This window comes from Heteronotia binoei, chromosome 9, assembly GCF_032191835.1.
Source record: "Heteronotia binoei isolate CCM8104 ecotype False Entrance Well chromosome 9, APGP_CSIRO_Hbin_v1, whole genome shotgun sequence".
NCBI lineage: Eukaryota > Metazoa > Chordata > Lepidosauria > Squamata > Gekkonidae > Heteronotia > Heteronotia binoei.
Window position 1 is genome coordinate 114676682 of NC_083231.1, and position 17869 is coordinate 114694550.

Below are 17869 nucleotides of genomic sequence, written 5' to 3' on the forward strand. Positions count from 1 at the left end.
AGGAAGAAATTAGGTCATTCAGGCAGCTGGAGCTACTTGAGGCAAGAAAAGATTTCCCCCCCAAGTCAGACTGGAAAGTACAGAGGAGGAGAAGGAGAGGAAGGCAACATAGATGATTCATGGGTTGTCTTCCCCAAAACCGGTCCCTGGTGCCAAAAAGGTTGGGGCCCACTGGGTTAGAGCACCTTCTCTATGAGGAAAGGAGTCAGGTACCTTTCCATTTAGAGAAGAGACAACGAAGGGCAGGGGGAAATGATAAAGGCTAATAGGATTATGTGTTGGGTGGAGAGAGTTGACAAAGAGAACTTGTTCTCCCTCTCCCAAAATCGTAGAACTTGGGCATCCAGTGCAGCTGACGTGCTGTAGGGTCGGGATGACCAAAAGAAGACGCTGCTTGATGCAAGGGGCGATGAAAGTGTGGACTTCGCTGCCAGAGGATGTAGTGATGGCCACGGGAATAAGCAGCTTTAAAAGGGGATTAGATAGATTAAGGGTTAGCCATGGTGACAGTGGGGGATCTCTAGCCTCTTTTGAAGAAGAAGAAGATGATGATGGAGAAGATATTGGATTTATATCCCGCCCTCCACTCCGAAGAGTCTCAGAGCGGCTCACAATCTCCTTTCCCTTCCTCCCCCACAACAGACACCCTGTGAGGTGGGTGGGGCTGAGAGGGCTCTCCCAGCAGCTGCCCTTTCAAGGACAACCTCTGCCAGAGCTATGGCTGACCCAAGGCCATTCCAGCAGGTGCAGGTGGAGGAGTGGGGAATCAAACCCGGTTCTCCCAGATAAGAGTCCGCACACTTAACCACTACACCAAACCGGCTCTCCTGGAGCCAGGAGGTAACATCAGGGGAAGGCCTCCGCCTGTACGTCCTGTCGTTGGCCGTTCAGAGGAACCAATAGGCCACTGTATGGCCAGTTCCGCACTAGACGTTTAACCCTGGTTCAGCCTTGTCCCCCAAACTTACATTCTACACAAGAATCACAGAAACCAACCCTAAGAGTCTATGATTTGATGGTTCTCGTGTAGAAAATCAGTTTGGGGACAGGGCCAAACCAGGATCAAAGGTCTAGTGCAGAACTGGCCTACGAGACAGGATGCTGGACCACGTAGACTATTGGTCTGACTCTCAATAATGGTTTTAAAGTAAGGGCAAGATACCAGCTGGATATTAAGAGTTGTTCAACAGTGGAATCACTGTTAGGGCTCAGTTGTGGGTCTCATGCTCTTTAACGTTCATAAATGATTTGGAGTTGAGAGTAAGCAGTGACGTGGCCAAGTTTGCAGATGACACTAAATTGTTCAGGGTGGTGAGAACCAGAGAGGATTGTGAGGAACTCCAAAGGGATCTGTTGAGGCTGGGTGAGTGGGCGTCAACGTGGCAGATGAGGTTCAATGTGGCCAAGTGCAAAGTAATGCACATTGGGGCCAAGAATCCCAGCTACAGATACAAGTTGATGGGGTGAGAACTGGCAGAGACTGACCAAGAGAGAGGTCGTGGTAGATAACTCACTGAAAATGTCAAGACAGTGTGCGATTGCAAAAAAAAAGGCCAACACCATGCTGGGAATTATTAGGAAGGGAATTGAAAACAAATCAGCCAGTATCATAATGCCCCTGTATAAATCGATGGTGCGGTCTCATTTGGAGTACTGTGTGCAATTCTGGTCACCGCACCTCAAAAAGGATATTATAGCATTGGAAAAACTCCAGAAAAGGGCAACAAGAATGATTAAAGGGTTGGAACACTTTCCCTATGAAGGAAGGTTAAAATGCTTGGGGCTGTTTAGCTTGGAGAAATGTCGACTGCGGGGTGACATGATAGAGGTTTACAACATTATGCATGGGATGGAGAAGGCAGAGAAAGAAGTAATTTTCTCCCTTTCTCACAATACAAGAACTCGTGGGCATTCGATGGAATTGCTGAGCAGTCGGGTTAGAACAGATAAAAGGAGGTACTTCTTCACCCAAAGGGCGATTAACATGTGGAATTCACTGCCGCAGAAGCTGGTGACGGCTACAAGCATAGCCAGCTTCAAGAGGGGATTGGATAAACATATGGAGCAGAGGTCCATCAGTGGCTATTAGCCACAGTGTGTGTGTGTGTGTGTATGTGTGTATATATATATACACACACACACACACATTTTTTGGCCACTGTGTGACACAGAGTGTTGGACTGGATGGGCCATTGGCCTGATCCAACATGGCTTCTTTTATTTTCTTAATCAGCTACCCAGGGAGGTGGTGAGCTCCCCTTCACTGGCAGTCTTTATGCAGCGGCTGGACGAACACTTGCTCTAGGCTGATCCTGCACTGAACTAGACGGCCTGTATGGCTCCTTCCAGCACTGTGATTCTATGATCCAGCAGAGGTCTTCTTATGTTCTTAAGTCACCTTGGGGAGATTTCAGTCTCATCTTAGGGGGCTTCTTTAACTTATGTGTATCTAGGGCTTTTTTTTTTGTAGGAGGAACTCCTTTGCATATTAGGTCACACATCCCTGAGGTAGCCAATCCTTCTGGAGCTTACAGCAGGCCCTGTGCGAAGAGCCCTGTAAGGAATTCTAGCAGGACCTCTTTTGCATATTAGACCACACCCCCTGATGTAGCCAATCCTCCTGGAGCTTACAGCAGGCCCTGTACTAAGAGCCCTGTAAGGAATTCTAGCAGGACCTCTTTTGCATATTAGGCCACACCCCCTGATGTAGCCAATCTCCTTTACCTTCCTCTCCCACAACAGACACCCTGTGAGGTGGGTGGGGCTGAGAGGGCTCTCCCAGCAGCTGCCTTTCAAGGACAACCTCTGCCAGAGCCATGGCTGACCCAAGGCCATTCCAGCAGATGCAAGTGGAGGAGTGGGGAATCAAACCCGGTTCTCCCAGATAAGAGTCCACACACTTAACCACTACACCAAACTGGCTCTCAGCATAGCCTCTCTGGTGCCTCTCCTCAAAACACCCCCCCCCCCAAGTTTCAAAAAAGATTAGACTAGGGGGTCCAATTCTATGAGTCCCAAAAGAAAGTGCCGTTATTCTTCATTATTTCAATTGAGGGAAAGCATTTAAAAGGCATACGGTCCCTTTAAATGTGATGGCCAGAGCTCCCTTTGGAGTTCAATCGTGCTTGTCACACCCTTGATCCTAGCTCCACCCCCAAAGTCTCCTGGCTCCACCCCCAAAGTCCCCAGATATTTCTTGAGTCAGACTTGGCAACCCTAGTGGCCAGGGGCGCACCTGGCGAACTCTAGGTAAAGAACGGGCTTTAATTCCTCTCTGCAGACAGACAAACATCTCAGATCATTCCTTTGTTCTGCAATGTGTATGCACAGCAATTATTGGGAGATGGTTTCTGACAGACATACCTGTTGAGATTACAAATCATTTTAATGTTCACGTTTTCAGGGAAGGTTTGAGGCAGCATAACATCAGAGGGGAATAGGAGACTTGCTGTGCCTTCAGGTACAAATCTTCAAAAATGAGGGTTTGTTCCCCCCTCCATTAAAAAAAAATGAAGAGAGTTCTGATTTAGTGGCATACGTGTACACAGAGCTGGATCTCAAGTGTAAAAGGGAAATGTACCCCCTTTGTCATGGGTGCTGGGGACCCTGCAGAAGAAGCCGAGCCTGCAGAGCCTGCAGAAGGAACTGTGCCCCTGCCACCTGCACCAGTGCCCCTGCCTCCTGCTGAAGAAGATCCAAGCCCCCCTGCCTCGCCCTCTCGGGTGGCTCGTGTGCGTGACCGCCGTCGTCGGGACCTCAGGGATCGGAGGAGGGCGGCACGCTCACAAGCAAGACGCTCCCTGAGCCCTGAGTGTTGAAAGGATTCTGGCCCTTCTAAGTGTGAGGATGCTTAAGTTTCGGCAGGATCCTGGCTGCTGCTCTGAGACAGCAATTAGCCCAAATGAGCAACAGGCAGCAGAGGGCTATATAGCTGTGGGCTTTGGGAGGAGGCTTTGTGGAAGCAACTAGTCACATACCTGACATCCTAGCATCCACTCCGGCTCTTGACTTTGGCTTTTGGATTCCTGACTTTGGCTTGGACCTCTGGACCCCCTGACTTCGGCTTCGGAACCGCTGACCTGTGATACCTGGATTACGATTCTGTTTTGGCGCCTTGGACCCACCTTGCTCACCAGTTGCAGACCCTGGACCGCCCCTGGACTTTGCCTGACTCAGCCCCAGCTCGTGACAGATTGCTTCCACCCACAACAAACACCCATTCCACAGGATGGATGCTGAAGCAAGTGGAACCACAGGACTACTGGCTGCGCTCCAAGCCCAGGTACAGCAGCTGACACAGGCAGTAGTACACCTGCAGCAACAACCTGTGGCCAGTGCTCCAGCCAAGTGCCCAGTTCCCCCACCTGACAGATTTGGGGGTGCCGTGGAAGAATTTCCTGCTTTCCTAGCGCAGTGCCGGCTGTACTTCGAACTAAGAGCTCGGGACTTCCCCAACGACAAAACCAAGGTGTGTTTCATCATCAGTCTGTTAAAGAGGCAGGCGGCCAAAAGGCCACACCCTTGCTGGTTGCGTCCTCTCCCCTACTGACTGATTACCAGGGGTTTGAGGCCCACCTGTCTGCTGCTTTCTCAAACCCAGTCCAAGCAGCCACAGCCAACCGGCAAATCAGGGCCCTGAAACAAGGCAAATCCTCGGTGGCTCAGTATGCCACCGAATTCAAGCTCCTGGCCCAAGACTTGGCATGGAATGAGGCTGCCCAGATGGACCAGTTTACCGAGGGGTTGGCAGAGGAAGTCCTGGATGAATTGGCCAGAGTGAAGCAGCCACCCACGCTCCAAGAACTTATCACCCTCTGCCTCCGCATCGACGGCCGCCTGGAAAGTCGCCGCCAAGCCAAGACCAGAGGGCGCCAGCTCCCTGCGCCGTGCTACCTGGCTCCTCGCCCGTCCCCAGCTAGTACCAGCACCAAGGATGAGCCTATGCAGCTTGGAGCTGCTCGACCCCGCCTGACCCCAGAGGAAAAGACCAGACGCCGCACGCAGAATCTGTGCCTCTACTGCGGCACGGCAGGCCACTATGCCTCTGGCTGCCCTGCTAAGCATCGGATACCTGGACCTTCGCTGCCACCGCCGCCAAAAGTGCAGCCCCAAGCGTAAGTGGACCCCCCAGCCTGGGGCGACTAGCTGGGTCCTCCGAACAGCGGGCTGATACCCCAGGGCCATTCCTGCTACCAGTCAAACTCCGTCTGCCTGACGAACGCTGGCTGTTCGTGTATGCCATGCTGGACTCGGGAGCGGCCCACTGTTTTATAGATGCCGCCTTTGTGAAGCAGCACCAGATCCCTGTGCAGACAAAAGGGATTCCGTCGCTGGTGGAGGCTATTGACGGGCGCCTCCTCCGTTCTGGCCCCGTCACCCAGGAGACCTGTCCCATCACCTTCCACGTCCAGCAGCACCAAGAACAGCTGCGGTTTGATGTCGCCCGCATGCCTCGCTTCCCGCTGATTCTAGGCCTTTCCTGGCTGAAGCTGCACAACCCCATCGTGGACTGGGCCCAGCAGGAACTACGCTTCCGAGACCCATGCCCCCATCTGACTCCTCCCACCACTCTAGCAGCTGGCATCCCGAGTGGTGGTCCTCAGCTCCCTCAGAAGTATGTGGACTGTGCTGATGTCTTCGAAGAGACAGGAGCTGATCAGCTTCCCCCTCACCGGCCCTACGACTGTGCCATTGATTTGGTACCTGGGGCACCACTCCCGGTGGGGCGTCTGTACCCAATGTCGGAGCCGGAGTTGGCAGCTCTGCGAGACTTCCTGGACAAGAAGCTGAAACGCGGATTCATCCGACCCTCAACCTCTCCCCTATCTGCTCCAGTGCTCTTCGTGAAGAAGAAAAGTGGGGAGCTCCGGCTGTGCAATGACTACCGGGCCCTGAACAAGATCACCATCCGCGACCGGTACCCTCTACCACTGATCCCTGAACTCTTGGATCGCCTAAAGGGGGCCCAAATCTACACCAAGCTGGACCTCCGTGGAGCGTACAATTTGGTGCGCATACGGCCCGGAGACGAATGGAAGACCGCGTTTGGGACCCGATACGGGCAGTACGAGCACCTGGTAATGCCCTTCGGACTGACCAACGCCCCCCGCTGTCTTCCAGAGGTTCATGAATGACATATTCCGGGACCTGCTCGACCGCTTCGCGATCATATACCTGGATGACATCCTAATTTACTCCCGCAATCCTGCCCAGCACGCCGAGCACGTCCGCCAGGTCCTGCAGTGCCTACGAGCCCATGGTCTCTACGCCAAGCTGGAGAAGTGCGACTTCGACCTGCGCTCCGTCGAGTTCCTTGGGCACATTGTGTCACCGCAGGGGATCCTCATGGACCCGAAAAAAGTAGAAGCGGTCCTGACCTGGCAGGCTCCTCAGAATCGCAAAGACCTGCAGCGGTTCCTCGGTTTTGCCAACTACTATCGGCAATTCATCCCGGCCTACGCATCCCTGACCACACCCCTGACTCAACTACTCCGCCCCAAAGAACCCTTCTGCTGGTCCCCAGAGGCCGATAACGCCTTCTCCACCCTGAAGACTCGCTTTGCCACCGGGCCACTCCTGAGATACCCCGACCCCCAGCTTCCCTTTACGGTGGAAGCTGATGCCTCCAACGTGGCCCTGGGAGCAGTGCTGTCCCAGCGCGAGGAGCCGTCCCAGCCACTCCAGCCCTGCGCCTATTACTCCCGCCAGCTCACTGCTGCAGAGAGGAACTATACCATCTGGGAGAGGGAGCTGCTCGCGATCAAGGCGGCGTTTGAGGTTTGGCGACATTACCTCGAAGGGGCTCGCCACCCTGTTCAAGTGCTCACCGATCACCGGAACTTGGAACACCTCCAGACCACCCGCCGTCTCAACCAGCGCCAGATCCGGTGGTCCCTATTCTTCTCTCGCTTCGACTTCCGGATCTCCTACATCCCCCATACCCAGAACCGGAAAGCAGACGCGCTCTCCCGGAAACCGGAATACGCCCCTGCCTCAACTGAGACCGTGCCCGCTGCTCCAATCCTGCCGCCCTCAGTATTTGCAGCCACCTCCACTTCACCAGCACTCGTGGAGGACATTCGGGCTAGCCAGGCCAATGATCCCTGGGTCCAGCAACACCTCCAGGCTCTCCAAGATGACCCAACAGGGGAGTTCACGACTCGAGGCGGCCTCTTGCTACACCGCGAACGCCTCTATGTGCCGCCCGGGCCCTTGCGGGCAGAAGTGCTACGCCTGACCCACGACTCGTTACCCGCCGGGCACTTTGGAAAGCATAAGACCACCCACTCGCTGACAAGGGAATTCTGGTGGCCACGAGTTCACGCTGATGTTGCCCGCTATGTCAGCTCCTGTGACGTCTGCCGACGGGCCAAAGACATCCCAGCCAAACCCTCAGGGTTGCTGCAGCCCTTGCCCACATCTTCAGGACCCTGGGATACCATCTCGATGGACTTCATCACGGAACTTCCACGCTCCAAGGGTCAGACTTGTATCTGGGTGGTCGTCGACCTATTTACCAAGATGGCCCACTTCGTTCCGTGCCCGACACTCCCCACAGCTCAGGAGACGGCCCAGCTTTACCTGCAACACATCTTTCGTCTGCACGGACTCCCAGCCCATCTGATCTCCGATCGGGGCCCTCAGTTCTCCTCTCGGTTCTGGCAAGCCCTCCATTCCAGCCTGGGTACTCGAGTGCACCTGTCCTCAGCCTACCACCCACAGACAGATGGCCAGACAGAGCGCACCAATGCCACGCTAGAGCAATATCTCCGCTGTTACACCTGTTACCAGCAGGATGACTGGACCACTCTATTGCCCCTAGCGGAGTTTGCATACAACAACGCGGTCCATTCATCCACCCAAATGACCCTGTTTGCTGCAACCTACGGGTACCACCCTCGGTTCTTCCCGGCGATCCTACCACCCACGAATGTCCCCGCCGTCGATGCCTACCTGCAAGAACTCCGTGCCAGCCAAGACTTGCTCCGAGAGCAGCTACAGCAAGCCAAGGAGGCATATAAACGGGCTGCGGACCGAAAGAGGCAAGAAGGCCCTCCAGTGCAGCCGGGGGATCAGGTGTGGCTCTCAACTCGCTACCTGCGCCGGCCTGGTCGGTCTCACAAGCTGGATGCACGGTTCATTGGACCCTACCCCGTCGTTGAACAAATAAACCCCGTCGCCTTCAGGCTCCAGTTGCCACCCCACCTCCGCATTCACTCCGTGTTTCATCGCTCCCTCCTTGTTCCGGCTGCACCCCCTGACCCAGCTCGGACTCCTTCCCCACCGCCGCCACCACCAGTGTTGGTGGATGACGAGGAAGAATATGAGGTGCGCCAGATTCTGGACTCCCGGTACCATCGTGGAGGCCTCCAGTACCTTGTGGACTGGGAGGGATACGGCCCAGAAGACCGGTCCTGGGAGCCCGAGGACAATCTTCATGCCCCGGACTTGGTGCAACGATTCCACAGCGACCACCCCGACCTCCCAGGCCCCTTGACGGAGGGGGGCCCTGGGGGGGGGGGATAGTGTCATGGGTGCTGGGGACCCTGCAGAAGAAGCCGAGCCTGCAGAGCCTGCAGAAGGAACTGTGCCCCTGCCACCTGCACCAGTGCCCCTGCCTCCTGCTGAAGAAGATCCAAGCCCCCCTGCCTCGCCCTCTCGGGTGGCTCGTGTGCGTGACCGCCTTCGTCGGGACCTCAGGGATCGGAGGAGGGCGGCACGCTCACAAGCAAGACGCTTCCTGAGCCCTGAGTGTTGAAAGGATTCTGGCCCTTCTAAGTGTGAGGATGCTTAAGTTTCGGCAGGATCCTGGCTGCTGCTCTGAGACAGCAATTAGCCCAAATGAGCAACAGGCAGCAGAGGGCTATATAGCTGTGGGCTTTGGGAGGAGGCTTTGTGGAAGCAACTAGTCACATACCTGACATCCTAGCATCCACTCCGGCTCTTGACTTTGGCTTTTGGATTCCTGACTTTGGCTTGGACCTCTGGACCCCCTGACTTCGGCTTCGGAACCGCTGACCTGTGATACCTGGATTACGATTCTGTTTTGGCACCTTGGACCCACCTTGCTCACCAGTTGCAGACCCTGGACCGCCCCTGGACTTTGCCTGACTCAGCCCCAGCTCGTGACACCCTTCATCTTCAAAGACAACTGTTATGGATTGTAAACAAAAACTACCTTAGGGGACCGTCTCTCCCCACATGTTCCCCAGAGAGTGCTGAGATCGGGGTCTCAGAACCTCCTTACAATCCCTGGGCCAAAGGAGGCCCGTCTGAAAACTCGGGACAGGGCCTTTTCGATTGCAGCCCCCTGTTGGTGGAACCAGCTCCCAGAGGAGGTGAGGGCCCTGCGGAATCTTGGACAGTTCCGCAGGGCCTGTAAGACAACCCTCTTCCGGCTGGCATACAACTGACCGATATCTGAATATCCAAATTCATGAACATCAGCATATCTGAACATTGGAATACTTGAAGAACCGACTTTTAGGGAAGATGTAGCATGGTATATTGATAAATGTGTGTTTATGTATTTTACTGTATTAATTATTAATGTATTTTAAGCTGATTTATTGTTAGAGTTTTATGTTGTAAGCCGCCCTGAGCCCGCTTCGGTGGGGTAGGGCAGGATATAAATCGAAATAAATAAATAAATAAATAAATAAAATTGTGTTTTACTGGGTTCCTGTTGCCTGAGCTTGAGACAGGCACTCCTTGTAAACCAGGATCCTGAAGCCTGGAAGTACTGGCCAGTCAGGATGCTTGGCATGTAACAACTTGTAACAAAGAGATGCAAATGGAGGATTCTGGAGTGAGTCAACAGGAGTACCTGTTCCCTACTAGGGGGTCATGGTTAACCATGGTCAGGTTGTATATAGTTGCAGTTTTGCCTTTGTTCCTCTGTGACTCTTTCTTCTTGCAATAAAACGCCCTTGGTTGATTCAGAGCTGGCTGAACTCACTTGATTTCAACCAAACCACTTCCTGTCTCTTTAGAGCCAGGGCCGCCGACGTAGTGCTCTTGGGCACCATGGGGCCCTGCTGTCGCTTTTCCTGACACCTGCCAAGAGTTTTTAGCATGTGGGTGGGGCCACGTGGAGCTTTTGCCCACCAGAACTCGTGTTGGGTCACCGGAGCTTTGATCGGCTGGGCAGATTTTTAAAAACGTCGCTTTGGCAGCAGCTGCCACCGCAGCACGAGGAACTTCCATGCTGTGACTGAAAATAAGCAGGGGCAGCCATGTTAAGGCTGGCTCTGCCTTCTGCAGAAACCATTTGGGGGCCGCAGGAGCCAGGGTTGAAGAAGAAGAAGAAGATATTGGATTTATACCCCGCCCTCCACTCCAAAGAGTCTCAGAGCGGCTCACAATCTCCTTTATCTTCCTCCCCCACAACAGACACCCTGTGAGGTGGGTGGGGCTGGAGAGGGCTTTCACAGCAGCTGCCCTTTCAAGGACAACCTCTGCCAGAGCTATGGCTGACCCAAGGCCATTCCAGCAGGTGCAAGTGGAGGAGTGGGGAATCAAACCTGGTTCTCCCAGATAAGAGTCCGCACACTTAACCACTACACCAAACTGGCTCTCCTTGAAAAGGCGCTGGCCCCAGTTGAGGCCAACCAGACATCTCTGGGGCCAAGGCTCGCCAGAAGATGCTGATTAGCTGACCGTAAAGACTGCCGGGGCTCATATAGGGAGAGGCAGTCCCGAATATATGCTGGCCCCTGGCCATACAGGGCTTTAAAGGTAAGCACCAGCGCCTCGAAGCGGACTCGGTACTCAATAGGCAGCCAGCGCAGGTCGTGGAGCACAGGATGGATCCGCGCCTGTATAGGTGACGAGGTCAACATCTGTGCAGCCGCGTTCTCCGCCAGCTGGAGTTTCCTGATCAGAGCCAAGGGCAAATGAGGCTGCCCCCTAGATTTATACAAGGGCATTACGATACTGGCTGATTTGTTTTCAATCCCCTTCCTAATAATCACCCGCATAGCACTCGCTGTTTTTATCGCAGCCACACACTGAGTTGACATCTTCAGTGAGTTATCTTCCACGACTTCCGAGATCCCTCTCCTGGTCAGTTACTGCCGCTTGGGACCTCATTGATGTATATTTATACCTCTTCCAACGTAAGGCCCAAAGCAGCACTCCTGTTTTCTTAGGCAAAGCAGAAAGACGTAATCCGTGGTTGTTCACATATTGCTAGATCCGAGCCTTCAACTACCGTGAACTTCAATGTTTTTGATTCTCTCTCTCTTAGAATAATCTGTCTCATAGGCAGAAGAAGAAGACTGCAGATTTATACCCCGCCTTTTTCTCTGAATCAGAGACTCAGAGCGGTTTACGATCTCTATCTTCTTCCCCCTACAACAGACACCCTGCGAGGTGGGTGGGGCTGAGAGGACTCTCACAGCAGCTATATATATATAAATTTTTGGCCACTGTGTGATACAGAGTGCTGGACTGGACGGGCCATTGGCCTGATCCAACATGGCTTCTCTTATGTTCTTATGATATGCCTACTCCCATGTGGGGATTCTACAAGAGCTATGGCTAACTCAAGGCCATTCCAGCAGGTGCATGTGGAGGAGTGGGAAATCAAACCTGGTTCTACCAGATAAGAGTCCACGCACTTAACCACTACACCAAACTGGCTCTCCGAATGAAGAAACATGTTATGATCAAATAGAATAAGCGGGGCTTTTTTTTTTTAAGCAGGAACTCCTTTGCATATTGGGCCTCACACCTCTGAGGTAGCCAATCCTCCAAGAGCTTACAGGGCTCTTCGTACAGGGCCTACTGTAAACTCCAGGAGGCTTGGCTACACCACTAATATGCAAAGGAAGTCCTGCTAGAACTCCTTACAGGGCTCTTCGTACAGGGCCTGCTGTAAGCTCCAGGAGGATTGGCTACATCAGGGGTGTGTGGCCTAATATGCAAAGGAGGTCCTGCTAGAATTCCTTACAGGGCTCTTCGTACAGGGCCTGCTGGAAGCTCCAGGAGGATTGGCTCCATCAGGGGTGTGTGGCCTAATATGCAAAGGAGGTCCTGCTAGAATTCCTTACAGGGCTCTTCGTACAGGGCCTGCTGGAAGCTCCAGGAGGATTGGCTCCATCAGGGGTGTGTGGCCTAATATGCAAAGGAGGTCCTGCTAGAATTCCTTACAGGGCTCTTCATACAGGGCCTGCTGTAAGCTCCAGGAGGATTGGCTCCATCAGGGGGTGTGGCCTAATATGCAAAGGAGGTCCTGCTAGAATTCCTTACAGGGCTCTTCGTACAGGGCCTGCTGTAAGCTCCAGGAGGATTGGCTCCATCAGGGGGTGTGGCCTAATATGCAAAGGAGGTCCTGCTAGAATTCCTTACAGGGCTCTTCGTACAGGGCCTGCTGTAAGCTCCAGGAGGATTGGCTCCATCAGGGGGGTGTGGCCTAGTATGCAAAGGAGGTCCTGCTAGAATTCCTTACAGGGCTCTTCGTACAGGGCCTGCTGTAAGCTCCAGGAGGATTGGCTACACCAGGGGGTGTGGCCTAATATGCAAAGGAGTTCCGGCTACCCAAAAAAGCCCTGGGGAAAAGCCGACAATAACAACAACAATAAAAGAACGAATCAGCTCCATCAGCCCTTGCTTCACGTTGATTTTGACGGCCCGCACATCTTGCAGATTACACGCCTTTGCAAAGGCTGAACAGCTCTCATGTTCTCTCCGCCTGCCATGATCCTGCCATCTAAGCCCAAACCTTGATTTCCCCGGGCGCCTTACGTACCCTTATCATCAGAACAGCTTTCCTGATGTCACGGACCCCATCATAAACCAAGCGGGAGGCGTCGATGAACTCATTCTCTTCAAAGGGCTGGGGGATGTTGGCACTCAAGGCTTCAATGGCGACTTCGACTTGCTCGGCAAAACGCGGCATCACTAGATGAAAGGGAACGAAAGGTGGTGAGAACATAAGCCCCCCCTTCGTGTTCATTTCCTCCCTTGCCCTCAGGCGTAAATATACTTTCTGGCAGCCCAGAAACCTGCTGCTCTTTCGTTGCAGGAGGACTTGGAAATTTTTGACAAAGCGTTTCGCATCAACCAGGTAAACTTGTGAAGAAGGGGAAAAAAACCTCATCGCCTCAGAGTTTCGATTCAAAAGGGGGTTTAGAGAGATTCCAGGAAGAGAGGTCCATCGACGGTGACTAGCCGTGGTAGCTGAAGGGAACCTCCATTGTACAAAGGAAGCAGATTTCTGAATATCAGTGCTGGGAGAGAACAACAGGAAAAGGTCTTGACCTCTACGCCCTGCTTGATTGGCCCAACAGGGCAACTGCTTGGTCACTGTGAGCAGGGCGGTGCTTGGGTTTTTGCCACCCCAGGCCGCCACCCCTCCCGTGCCCCCTCATGGGGGGGGTCTTTAAACGGAGGGGAGGTGGGGATGCTTCTGCCACCTCCTTGCTAGGCAGAAAGGCAGCAGAAGCAGCTGGTCTGCCTCCCCTCTGCCATTTAAAGATCAGATGATCAGTGGGGGTCTTTAAGTGGTGGGGAGGCAGGTCGTTGTGGCACCTCCTCTTTCGCCTGCCTGATCCTGGGCAGGCAAAAGCGATGGCGTGGTGCCTCTGCCTTGCTCCGAGGCTGCCTTCAGCAGGCAAAAGGGGGCAACAAGACATCGGGTGGCATGTGGGGAGGAGGGCCTAGTGGCACCTCATAGGCCAGGTGGCGCCCCAGACAGTAGCCTACATGGCCTACTCCCACGCACCGGCCGTGACTGTGAGAAACAACATGCTAGACTAAATGGACTACTGGATGGGATGACAGCCTCCAGGTGGGACCTGGGGATCCTCCAGAATGATATAGCTCACCTCCAGATTACAGAGATCAGTTCTTCTGGAGAAAATGGATACTTTGGAGGGTGGATCTGACGGCATTGTATCCCACTGAAGTCCCTGTCCTCCTCAGATTCCACCCCAAAATCTACAGGAGTTTCCAAACTTGGATCTAGCAACCCTACCCCCCATCCCCAGCTTGTGGCCAGGAGGGACTTGGCAACTCTATTATTTATTTATTTATTACATTAAGCTTATATCCCGCCCTCCCCGCAAGCGGACTCAGGGCGGCTCACAACATTACATTACTACCATTAAAACCAATAAAACATATAAAACATAATGACATTTAAATTATTCAAAACCATTTCACGGTGCTGTGTTAATACAGTACAATATAGGTGGTTCTGAACATTCGGTGGTGACCACCAGTACTCTACTTGGTGCTCTATATGGTGTCCAGTGGCAGCTCTCTCTCAGTTAGATATCGAAGGCCTGTCGGAACAATTCGGTCTTACAGGCCCTGCGGAACGTAGGCAGATCCCGCAGGGCCCTTATGGCCTCCGGGAGAGCGTTCCAGAGTTCTGGCGCTGCCACCGAGAAAGCCCTAGTTCGTGTCATACGCAACCTGGCTTCTTTTGGTCCTGGGATGGACAGTAGATTTTTCGTTCCTGAACGCAGTGCTCTCTGGGGAATATACGGAGAAAGGCGGTCCCACAGATAGACAGGTCCCTGACCATAAAGGGCTTTAAAGGTCAGTACCAACACCTTGAAGCGAACTCGGAACACAACAGGAAGCCAGTGCAGTTCTTTCATTGATCTACACTGGTCTGATCCAGCAGACTCTTTTTCTGTTCTCATGCATGGTTCAGACAGAATGTCAAACCAGGGCTGATTCCGCACTCCCCTTTCTCCGGGCAGGCTTCCGTTTCTGGGCAGAGCAAACGGGCGATTTCGCACCAGTTGCTCCATGCCGGCATTTTGCGTGGGGCAAACCCACCATTTGCCCTGCGTGAGATGCCGTTGCGGAGCAACCGGTGAGAAATCGCCCGTTTACTCCGCCCAGAAACGGAAGCCTGCCCCAGAGAAAGGGGAGTGCGGAATCAGCCCATGTTTTAATTACTATGTGTATGGGCATGGTCAGATTCAACAAGTAGCTTCTAATTTAGTACCAAACATGCTTTATTATTCCTGACCTGGATAATTCAGGCTAGCCTAATCTCATCAGATCTCCAAAGCTAAGCAGTGTTGGCCCTGGTTAGTACTTCAATGAGAGACCACCAATGAATACCAGAGTCATAATGCAGAGGCAAAAGCTAACAAAACACAAGGCACCACTGTCAAGATCGACTGATTATGACTAAAGACTGGGGGATCTTGGCCTAAGTATCAGGCCTGGTTAAAATCATAATGGATCCACTGCTGCTAATGTTCTACCCTTAGTTACTTCCCTTCCCCCCTTTTCTTATTTTGATTTGCAACTGTGTGAAAGAAATAGTCAGCACCTTCTCAGGGCCTGAGGTGGGAGGAAGCCTTGCATGATAATACAAGGACAGACGGCCAGCTATCACCTGAGAAAGTATCTGGTGGTTATGTGTGAATGTTTCCTCCTGAACCGCACCCCCCGGAGGAATGTTTTTGAAGTGCATCTTAAAACCCATGTATCAATGTATTGCTTTCATTCTTAGCAAGCGAGAGGCTTGCGCCAGAGTGCCGGTTATCAATAAATGTAGTCTTAGTATCAACTTTGACTCATTCTTGAATCCGTTGACTTGACATTTTGCTAAGAATGAAGCTGGACTTGGACAACCACGGTCTCCAAGCTAGACAAAAACTATGAAAAGACCACGCAGTTTTCAACAAATGCATGTATAGGTGTATTACAGTGTAGAATAATAAAACAAATAAAACAGAGTTACAGTCCATGAATGGTAAAAAAACTTTTTCAGTCCAAACACCAGTATTTTATAAATATAATCCCATAAAGACTGCTTCCCTCCTTTCTTCCACTGGCCAGTGGGACTTCTCTTGAACAAGAGACAAGCTTCCAAATAGGAAAGAAGGATCCCTGAGCCCGACTTACTATTCGAATAGAAGCAGTTTTGTGTCTTCCTCAAGAGCGCCGCCCTTTCTCTGTTAGTGTCTCAACGGAATTTCTTACCAATGGAACACGGTAGCCTCCAGCAACGAACACAGAGCATGAGCTTCACCAGTATCCAGTCTGAGCCATCGAAATCCCTGCTTTCTGCTCCCTCTTGCTCCGCTGTTCGGTTTAAACAGCTCACAAACTGATACAAACCAGTTCGGTTCATGAACTAGCATATTCGCTTGTGGTTTGGTTCCGACCACGAAACAAACCGGACCGCAAAAAATGCAGTCCATGCCCATCCCTCTTGCCATATTAATGTCCATGCTTTGTTTCAGCGCTATTTTCAGATTTCTGCTAGGATTCACATTTCTGCTACCCAGATCCTATTGCACTGCTTATTGGATGATCCATCCTATGAATTATATTATCTGGGAGAACCACGTTTGATTCTCCACTCCTCCACTTGCAGCTGCTGGCATGGCCTTGGGTCAGCCATAGCTCTGGCAGAGGTTGTCCTTGAAAGGGCAGCTGTTGGGAGATTCCTCTCAGCCCCACCCACCTCACAGGGTTTGATTCCCCACTCCTCCACTTGCAGCTGCTGGCATGGCCTTGGGTCAGCCATAGTTCTGGCAGAGGTTGTTCTTGAAAGGGCAGCTGCTGGGAGATTCCTCTCAGCCCCACCCACCTCACAGGGTGTCTGTTGTGGGGGAGGAAGGTAAAGGAGATTGTGACCCACTCTGAGACTCTTGAGTGGAGGGCGGAATATAAATCCAATGTCGTCTTCTTCTTCTTCTACCCTGACATGAGTCACAGAGAGAAAAGCATACTCTAAATAACATAAATAAAAAATGTAAAGACATTTTTACTACATTTAAGGCAGCAAAGTACGGTACATCTTTGCAAACTATGGCGGCCAACGAGGGCCAAACCATTGTTTGCAAGATATCTGTAAATCATGGTTTGCTAGTTTAAATTTAATAACAAACCATCATCTGCTGTAAATCAAAAAGTAGCTAATTTTATCGTGCCAGGCAAGAGGAAAAGGGAAGTGGGAACCTAGAAAAACCAAGCCCAGGTTTCTTTGATGCTCATTTGTAGCACACCTTTTGGCAAGGCCTCTGAACCAAGCTTCTACATACCAGCTGTGAATGTGCACTAATAACATGATCTATACTGTTTATTTGCATACGTACATACATAGTTATATTGCTGGATATTGATGGGAGGGAAAGCGGCACAGTATAGCCCAATCTCGTCCGATCTCAGAAGCTAAGCAGTATCAGTACTTGGAAGACTCTGCAGAGGAAGGCAATGGCAAACCATCTCTGCTTCTTATTCACCTTGAGAGCCACTTGCGTTGGCTGTGACTTAACAGTGCTTTACCCATACACAGATATTTATCAGGGCCGGCACAAACCATTAGGCAACGTAGGCAGCTGCCTATAGTGGCATCCTGTAACGGGGGGGGGGGGGGGGGCACTGGCTGGGGCGGACTCCTACAGTCTGGCAAGAAGCACTGGCCCAGAAGGAAGTCTGGTGCTATGGGAAGCTGCAACCGGCTTTAAAGTCCAGCAGCAGCACCAGGGGCCGAGGAAGAAGAAGAAGAATTGCAGATTTGTACTCCACCCTTCTCTCAGAATCAGAGACTCAGAGCGGCTCACAATCTCCTTTACCTTCCTCCCCCACAACAGACACCCTGTGAGGTAGATGAAGATATTGGGTTTATATCCCGCCCTCCACTCCAAAGAGTCTCAGAGCGGCTCACAATCGCCTTTCCCTTCCTCCCCCACAACAGACACCTTATGAGGGAGATGAAGATATTGGATTCATATCCCGCCCTCCACCCTGAAGAGTCTCAGAGAGGCTCACAATCTCCTTTACCTCCCCCTCCCCACAACAGACACCCTGTGAGGTAGATGAACATAAGAACATAATAGAAGCCATGTTGGATCAGGCCAACGGCCCATCAAGTCCAACACTCTGTGTC

At 52.3% G+C, this 17869-nt stretch overlaps 1 protein-coding gene across 3 annotated transcripts in view; it reads right to left on the reverse strand.

The window, feature by feature from the left end:
• The window catches only part of CTNNA2 (catenin alpha 2), a 1018631-nt gene that overhangs the window by 103778 nt on the left and 896984 nt on the right, over window positions 1–17869 (reverse strand). For all 3 annotated transcript variants that reach the window (XM_060247184.1, XM_060247186.1, XM_060247187.1), the window contains one exon: window positions 12752–12903. In XM_060247184.1, the coding sequence (XP_060103167.1) occupies window positions 12752–12903 (152 nt within the window). The remainder of the gene's footprint in view (window positions 1–12751; window positions 12904–17869) is intronic.